Source organism: Sander lucioperca, chromosome 2 (assembly GCF_008315115.2).
Source record: "Sander lucioperca isolate FBNREF2018 chromosome 2, SLUC_FBN_1.2, whole genome shotgun sequence".
Lineage (NCBI taxonomy): Eukaryota > Metazoa > Chordata > Actinopteri > Perciformes > Percidae > Sander > Sander lucioperca.
In genome coordinates, this window is record NC_050174.1 from 12,792,860 (window position 1) to 12,802,095 (window position 9,236).

The window sequence follows — 9,236 nt, forward strand, 5'->3', positions numbered from 1 at the left end:
CTACAATAAGCCTCCGGTAGATACTTTTGAAATACATTGACCAAACCGAAACGAACAAATGGAAACGACACTGATACTGATATGTTAACTGTTCTCAAGTGTTGACAGCCTCTGTTAACTTCACATTATCCAGTAGGGAAACAGATAGTGATTGATAGGAATAAAAAATAAAAACATTTTTAATATGCACTCTCTTATCAAACTGCTGTGGTTTTATTTAAAAAACAACAACAAATGTTTTGGGTGTGCATTTGTTTACCTGAGTTTTAGTGTTGTGGGGTTGATTTAGTGTCCATGTTTATCTACATGCATTGGTGTAATTATGACATCGACTTGGGTAGGGATTGATGGCTTCTGGGCAGTGACGGGTGCATTCAATATCTTTCAGCAATGTGGGATTTATCCCGCATATTATCATAATACATTAATGTAAGCACATCCGTCTGTCCGTATTTGAAAGATTGAAAGAATTTTTGAGAAGGCTTAATCCTATCCAAGCCTACATTACCCGCCGCCCCTAACATTTGTTGAAAGCTGTCAGAGTCACGGGGATTTACCGGATTTACTGCCCTCCAGTGGTATAAGGAACTGCATTCGTTAAGTGTCGTCAATGCTGACATTACAGCATACTAGCTTTTCTGGTAAAGATTTTCAAAATACAGTGACCAAGCTGAATGATGAAATCACTTTTATTGTCCTAGTGTTCACAGTTTTAGACAACTCCACATTCTTGGTATTATGGATATTATTTAAGGCTAGGCTATTATAATAAGTAATGTTAGTGGCTACATGTTAATGTTATCTGTATAAAATATGTATACTTTGTTATTAGATAAATAAAGGATAAACTATGCCAAAAGCATTAAACATCAAAACTAAGAAGAGTTGACACACTGTGAAAAGTGATTTTGAGCTAAAAACAGACTATACCCAACAATGTATGGCTGGGAATTTGAGGTTTTAATGACCTGAGAAGGTGTTTACATTCAACAAGTACACACACATTATATAGAATTTAAATACATAATTAAATAAACTAAACCAAAATACAAAATGAATGAAAGATTCATATATAAAAAAGACCAACATTTCCTAAGAATTGTTCAAACAGAAAGCAAAGCAATTTTTCATGCCATTCCCGCTGCCTCTGGCAAATATTTTCATCGACTTTGTATTGTATGTAATCGCTACCGCTAAAATTGGCCTTGCATTCTGTCTGAACAAACAGTTTGTTAGACTGATATGGTTTTGCTGGAATGCTGACTCCTAACTTCTGTATTTCTCTACGACCCTGGTAGTTATCTAACTACTCCACATACAGTACTTAGTTCAGATAATATTGGATTTTAGTAAATTACCAATTCAATCTGAAATTAATCAAATTACAAACCAATTACCACATATTGACAACCTGCAGTGTTCCGTTTGCTATCTTGATAATCTGTCTTGTGAAACTAAACCTAAACTTAAACAATGCATTATATTAATGGGATATTTCAATGTTTTGCAAGTAAAATTGTTTTTGCAAAGCCAGAGCCAAAAAATATTCTTAATCGTGCTTTAAATTTGAAAGGCTTAACCGGAAAGTCAGTATTAAGTTTTTAAAGCGCGTCACTCGCACTCGTCTTCCACGCTCAGCGGTAACTAGGCAACGAGACGCTTCGCAGGAGCGAGCTACATTATAGAGATTGTGTTTTTTCATACAATAGACCAGTTAAAACTAAATAGAAAGGTTTGTTTCTTTCGACATTTGAATGAGGCCAATTGTACAAAAGCTGGTTGTGTGTTTCTGTTGACTTAATTGCGAAATTTAAGTTTCGTCAGTCTACTCTAACAGAGACGTTAGCAGAGACTCAGAACAAGGGGGAAAGCTCTATGAAGTTATTTAAAAGAGAAATTAATCGTCCGATACGTGAAGTGTTTGGACATTATGTCAAATGCTGAAGCAAAGGATGAGACTTTAGAAGTTAGGAGAGATGAAACAGAGGCTGACATAATCAAGATGACTGGGCAGTCTCAAGTCTACACTGCAACCAGGGACACACTTTTCCAGAAGAAAATAAATCATACTAAGACACATGCATTGGTAAGTATGTATTGTCGAATGTGTTCATGTGTACAAAATGAGTACTATTTGTATATTGATCCTCAAAACACATTTCCTTCAATACAAGAGTCATCTCAGAACTTCCACTGGCTCATAAGAACACTGCAATACTTTGCTCTTCATTCAGTCACTAGAATGGGTATTTGGGATGAATCCTGCTCTTCCTGCCTTCAGTCTGCAAGAACACGATCAGCTGGTGGTCCTCTATGCTGGAGCTCATGTTGGGGTCATTTACAATCACACCTCAAACTCCCAGCACATACTTCAGGTAAAAATATCCAGGTTTCGACATATTCTTGAGGAATATTTTTATGTAATGAAATGAAGATGCGATGGCGTCCTTTAGATTAGGTCAGTGGTATGAGTGATGTAGCTAGAGATATCTTTTGATAGAAGTAATATGAAAGTTGCAGTGTTGATTCAAATATCCTACTGTTATTTACTCAATCTTCTCAGGGTCACTGCCGCCCCATCTCATGTATGAGTGTGAGTGAAGACAGACGCTGGATTGCAACAGCAGACCAGGGGCCGAAAAGCACAGTGATGACATGGGACTCCTACACTGGGTAGCTCTTCATTCTATATGTATTAAGGCCTTTTTTATGTATTAACCTTTGATCTTGATGGTAACCACACGAATGATAAATATTCCAGCATTCCTGTGCAAACATTGTTTGATTGCCACCCTAAGGGGGGTGTCATTGCGATGGCATTTTCAAGCGACACAAAACACCTGGTAACCCTCGGGGCGGAGGAAGTTCAAGTGAGTATGACAGCAATTTAAAAAAAACAAATCAAGTAAACAGTGTTTAATCATTATAAAATAGAGACACATTTATGAACTGTGGTTTTACCTAGTATCACCTTCTGGTCTTCACTCATGATGAATAGGAAACAGGACTCGCTCTAATTTTGAATTAGTGATCCTTTTTCTCTCTCAAGTGAAGGTCAAGACTGTAACACCACCAAACACTGTATGACTTTTTGTCATTTTAAATGTAAAATTTTGTAAATTTTTAAATTTAAAAAGTGTATATTGATGACATAAGAGTGTAGGATATGTATCCATATATTTAGGATCTTTAAACCTGTCAAGCTTGTTTTGTCTTTTTTTAGGATGATGGTTTAAAGCCCTTTTTTTTTTTATAAATTAAAAGAATATAAAGTATAACCTTTTATCAAATGGTAAATATCTCAGAGCTGCGCTCTTTCTAGCTAAAACCTTACAACACCAGGTTCACAAACCACAAAACAGCTTAGATGATAACTATTTCATTCTGGATATGCCAATATAAAACATGTCCTTCTATATACAATCTATTAACCATTTCACGATCGATTCACAGTGTGTGTGCATTTGGGATTGGACAAATGATACAGATAAGCCTTTGTGGTTTACTGAACTCAATCCAGAACATGATTTCCAAGTAAGTAATTTTTGTCTTCTTTTAACATTTTAATGTCACCTAACTTTATAGATATGGCATTAAGCAGGTCAAACGATTCAAATGTTGGATTGTTTTTCAGAATTACATCATTTTTAATCCAAATGATAGCACTCAGCTGCTCAGCAGCAGTCAAAGCCAGGTGTTATTTTACAGCAGGGTAAGTCCTGCTGTTCCCTTTTTATTTAAATAGATACAACAGCTAGTATGTGTATGTTTATTGCAATAATCATCTGATCTTTTTAAAGGTCCAGGGAAGTTTGCAATACTCTGCCCTGAAGATTAAGAAGGTAAAATTAATTATCAACATTTTGTGGTATCGAATTGTCAGAAATCTTCTGTTTTTTTATGGCATTGGGTTTTTGATAAATATATTATTACAATGTTTCAACATTGCCGTTTCTGATGCGTCTGTTTTTATTCAGTCTCCTCCGGACTCTTTTCAAACTGTCAACATGGCTGACGGGCCATTGAGCAAGTCTGTGTTTCACTGGAGAAAGACTGAGATCCTAACAGCAACAGCAGCAGGCAGTCTTGTGGTGTGGGATGTGATGGAAGACTTAGCTGCAAACCAAAGCCTCCCCAGAGATAGAATCAAGCTCATCAACCTTCAGAACGATCCGATCACTGCTCTCACCGTAACTGACAGGTAGCCAGAGACAGAGAGAGAGAGAGAGAGAGAGAGAAATATTCATATTGTTTTATAACAGTCACGTATTTATTGCTCTTTAATCTCTCTTTGTTTGTGTGTCGTTCATCACAGCTGTATCGTGACTGGTGACACTCTGGGCCACATCAAGTTTTATGATGAAAAATTCATGCTTCTCACTTGGTACAGTGAATTCAACCTGGATGCTATTGTTTCCATTTCCTTTTCCAAAGAGTGTACAGAGGGATACCTGGAGGACTGCACTCTGCAGGCAAAACCATTAATCATCAGGTAGAAGAAATGCAATCTATTATGTCTTCAGTCTAAACTGTTATGTGCATTTTAGCCAAGATAACCTCTGTTTTTCTGCAGGAACTTTGTTGTGTCCACAGTCAGATCCACAGTGGTACATGTGAATACACAGAATGGCATCCCTCAGATCCTGCTACATGAGGATTGTGAGCCTATACATGCAGTGGCCTGCCACCCAAAACAGCCAGTTGTGGCCATGGGCAATCAAAGAGGTGTTTTAAAAATGTGGGACTATAACAACAAAGTGATGATCTGCAGCAGGGCCTTCGAGACAGAGAATCAGATTCAGTGTGTCACTTTTGACCCTCAAGGTGAGCCAACATGCTTTGCAACAAACAAATGTTGCATATGACCAGTGTTATATGACCCAGCTACTGTATGAATTTGTCATGACATTTTGCAATGTAAAGAGCTGTCTTGTTGCCTTTGAATAGGATTATACCTGGCAGTTGGCTTTGGCAGTGGAGCTGTTCACATACTGAATCCCAATACTTTACAAAGTGATCCAGAGGAGTGTTTCCATTACACAAAAGACAGCATCCATCACATCACTTTCTCTACAGACTCAAAGTATCTTGCCACTGCGGTGAGCAGGTTCCTTTTTGATTATCAAGTGTAATATGTTTACTTAGTTATTGGCAACAGTGATTCTAGACTGGAGTTTGTGATATCATGTTGGCATTTTTTTAAAGCTATCATTATGAAATAAAATAGGTTTGTGGCTATGATAATGTATTGCAAATCTATATTTCCATGGTTCCATTTCCAAGTGTGACATGTACGTTTTTATTTCCTTGTTCACTCTTAGGATGCCGGAAAAGCAGTGACGGTATTCCGCTTGCAGACTAATAAAGGCTCTCTGCCTCGTTGGGCGTATATGGGCAGGTACCACTCCCACTACAAGCCCATCAAAGACCTTCTTTTTGGGGTTCACCTGGACAGCACCCAACCCAGACTGCTCTCTCTAGGAATGGACCACCAACTGGTTAGTCCACTTTGTAAAAGTTGTAGGACTGTGGACTAGTTTGGTGTTTTGTGATACTGTTTTTTTATGCCACACACCTCTCTGTGAATAATAGGTGGAGTATGATCTGGAAAACAGTGACGTGAATAAGCTTCTCATCCTAAGCTCAGAGCGCATTGAGAAAAGTGCCGTGCCAATGGGCATGACTTGGTATCCTCCTCTCACGGCAGAGCAGTTTCTTCTCGTCGCCTCAGACCAATACAAAATGAAGCTTTTCAACAGCACTACCAAGATGTGCAGGTCGGTGAGCTACTATAACAAGATCAGATTGTTTGTGAAATGTATTTCTCTGACTTTTGTCACCACTAATACTCAAAAACATTATCACGTGTTTTAAAAAAACAGAAAGACTGTCCTTGGCCCAACACATGGCTCTCCCATTAAGAAAACAGTGGTCCTTCCCATGTCAAGAGAACCTGGAAGGAACTCATATTACCTGGCATACATCACAGAGGACAAGGTCTGTGCTGGAATTTGTTTGTAGTATTTTATTAAGTGATTGGCTTTATTTTGTTTGTGGCATTTTACCAAATAACCTGCTTCATAAAAATAAAAATGGAAGCTCTGTCTCAAATAAGTAATTTATTTAGTCACAATACAGTCTGCATGGAGTGCTGCTCGGGTGTGTAGAAAGTGTATCCAGTAATTTTTTACCCTAAGAAAATATGCGTTTGACTTTTATTGTCTTTTATTAACATAAACACACAGCCACAAGCACTTGGGTTTTTTTTCTGATTACATGATCATCTTGCAGTTGTCAGCACCTCCAGCCCTGCAGTACAAATTGTGCAAAGTTTTTTCTTTTAATTTCTTTTCTTTTAAAAGTGTTTACTCTGTTGCTTGTTGCTACAGTGTTCAGTTGAGCGTAAAGTTGGCAAATTGGATATAAGAATAGTGGTAGATCTATTGAAGAAAATGTTTTTTTTGGTAAGCAGACACAGTGATTCACATTATTGATATAATAACTAAGAGTTTTATTTCCAGGTGGGTCTCCAGATTTTGCCTCTGGATGGGAACCCCTACAAGTCCAACGCTCTGATCTGCCATCCGACGGGGGTGTCCACTTTTGCTTGCTCGTACGATGGCCTATTTGTTTTCACTGCAGGAGGATCTGACTGCACTGTCCTGTCGTGGGAGATAAGCCTAAAGTAAGGTTAAATAGTACCAACCTGAGAACCAGAGGAAATGCATTAGTGTGTGTCCATGTTTTCTGGAGTTAATCTTCTCTCTTGTTGTGAGTGCAGTGCATTGGAGGCAGCAGCTGCCTTGGGAGGCAAGGACCTTGTGCCCTTTTACGCTCTTTTAGAGGGAGGCAGAGATGGAAAGTTCTACAGGGTCAGTTAAAAGTTTTCCTTGTTTCTTACAACTCCTGAACAGCCACAGATTATTCCATTAATTTAAAAGAAGAAGCATGTGTCCTATTACCTAGTAAGTAACATGTATGTTGATTTACTTAGCTTTAAGAATTTTGTTTCTTGGTTTAAGTCATTTTTCAGGAATATTTGTCCTGTGGTTTTACTTATGTGTTAGTATTTCAGGGTGGTGGTGTAACATAATTTGTCTAAACTGTGAGTTTTATTGAGCCTTTGTGTTGGTAAAGTACCCTTATGTGGTATAACTGGATCTTCTTGTATACTTTTATTTATTTCCCTTTTACATCTGTTTGTTTGATGGTGAAGATGAAAGGTTCAGCTTTGAAACATTACATTTTTATTTCTGTTATTTTGCCTACCAGTACGGCAGCAGTTCCTTAATTGTCACAGAAATTTGAAACACTATAAAGAATTGGAAGAGGTGGGTAGGTGACTGACAAAATCTAACACTATTTACAAATGATGTCTACTTGCTATTGTAAAGCATTGCTCATATTCACACATATATCTGGATTATACAAGGCTATGAGATTGAGATATTAGCTTTTACTTGCATTTCTCCTTCAGTTATGAGTTTTAGACATTTCTGATACCATTTTAACCACAAATTCTCAGTTTTGGAGCTTTTCTGTTTTTAGGAGATGGAGGACTTTTTCTATTACTGCCAAGTCCGTCATCAAGGCACTGACTCAATGGAGAAACGACAATTGTCTACCAAAATCCCCCTGTCAGAGGTTCCCTCTCTAATGAGAGCTTTGGCCTATTTCCCCACTGAGCAAGAGGTAGAATGTGTGTAAATCAAGCAACATTTTTCAACAGAAAATATCATGACAGTAAAAACATTACACAAATTGTTTCATTATATTTTACCAGATAGAAGATATGCATAATGAGGTCAAGTTCAGCAAGTATGCAGAAACAGGAAAATATGTGACCGACATTGACCTGGAGGAGTTTATCAAGCTGTATGTCAACCACCGGCCAGCATTCGGCATCTCTAGCAATGAACTTGTTCAAGCTTTTCACATCCTTGGTGACTGTGATAATACAGGACAGCCTTTTCTGCAGAGACATGAACTGCTAGAACTTCTACAGGCTCGAGGTTCGCTGCAGGCTATTCACTCAGAAAATGATTTTATCTGTCAGTAATACTACTGTCAAATTACAAGAACAATCTTGATCTATGTTCCTGTTTCTAAATGCAATGCTCATGTTATTGTCAACATGACGCAAAGTCCAACATGTGCATCATTTTGACATTATCTTTGATAGGAGAACATATGACAGAGGAAGAGGTGGCAGAGTGTTTCACTACACTGTTAGGCCTCAATGAAGAGGACGAAGACGAAGCAGGAGGAAGAGGAGGGGAATGCTCTGAGCATGACGTTGATAAATCTGACAGTATGTAAAAGAACACTCACTCACAAACCATAACCTAACAATTCACATAACAGCTGAAAAACGTGTGTGTGTGTGTGTGTGTGTGTGTGTGTGTGTGTGTGTGTGTGTGTGTACAGGTGGCGATTCAGAATATTCACTCGAGTGTGCGATCCCAAATGAGATATCTATAAAGACATTTACAGGTCACATCCTGGGCTTCCCATCCTCAGCAGAGCAGAGTGGCAGGTCTTCCCCTCCATAGTGATGAAAGCAAGGAATTGTCTTAGTCTAAGAGAAGTTATGTTGATGACGAGCCCTTAAGGTTTCTTTTCATAACATGCCCTAACAGAAATGCTGGAATTTGCTTTAATTAAAAAATATGATGAATAAATATCAATACAATATTAAGTTAGATCATTATGTCCAGCTTTGTCACATACTGCATATAAAATGTATTTTGTAAGAAGATCAAATTCAACAGTAATTTCCATTTGAGGAAATGTCATTAAGGTACATTTTGGTGTTAATACTTTGTTGTTTTATGAGTATTTTGTTGTATCTATTGCTTAAGTAAAGGATTGCAATATTTCTCCCACCATAATACTATTTCATTACTTCATGAAAAAAAAGATAAAGAACATCAATTGCATCTATTCATTTTTTTCCTCCTCAATTTTATTAGAAGAGTAATTGAAACGTTTTGACAGGGAACGCTGAAAGACAACTTTCAAATATCGGAGACATTCATTTTTGTTTCTATTCAGAAGCCAAATAAATATATTTATTTAACACGGGTAGCAAATAACACACATTTATCGTTACTGTAGTCATTTGAAGTCTAGATAATTTCGACACATTTCCAGTACAATTGTTTAATTTAACGCTCTAAAAACGGGCAGGACTGTGTACGACCTGTCGCTTCAGGTTTATTTTGAGTTCTTCGGTG

General features: G+C 37.6%; 1 protein-coding gene across 2 annotated transcripts; it reads left to right on the plus strand.

Moving 5' to 3' along the window:
- The first annotated feature begins 1,612 nt into the window (after positions 1 to 1,612).
- On the plus strand, positions 1,613 to 8,704 carry cfap251 (cilia and flagella associated protein 251). 2 transcript variants are annotated; one of them, XM_035992684.1, is made up of 20 exons: positions 1,613 to 2,086; positions 2,235 to 2,375; positions 2,564 to 2,673; positions 2,762 to 2,870; positions 3,454 to 3,534; positions 3,635 to 3,712; positions 3,801 to 3,842; positions 3,978 to 4,201; positions 4,316 to 4,492; positions 4,574 to 4,824; positions 4,948 to 5,099; positions 5,322 to 5,498; positions 5,593 to 5,777; positions 5,883 to 5,997; positions 6,522 to 6,685; positions 6,782 to 6,872; positions 7,549 to 7,692; positions 7,784 to 8,012; positions 8,183 to 8,313; positions 8,439 to 8,704. In XM_035992684.1, exons 1-20 carry the CDS (start codon positions 1,931 to 1,933, stop codon positions 8,550 to 8,552), a joined length of 2,871 nt encoding a protein of 956 aa, XP_035848577.1. In that variant the 5' UTR covers positions 1,613 to 1,930; the 3' UTR covers positions 8,553 to 8,704. The 2 variants fall into 2 exon arrangements, with proteins under 2 accessions (XP_035848577.1, XP_031164800.1); XM_031308940.2 differs by having other exon boundaries at positions 8,183 to 8,311; positions 8,428 to 8,704.
- Positions 8,705 to 9,236: the final 532 nt, after the last annotated feature.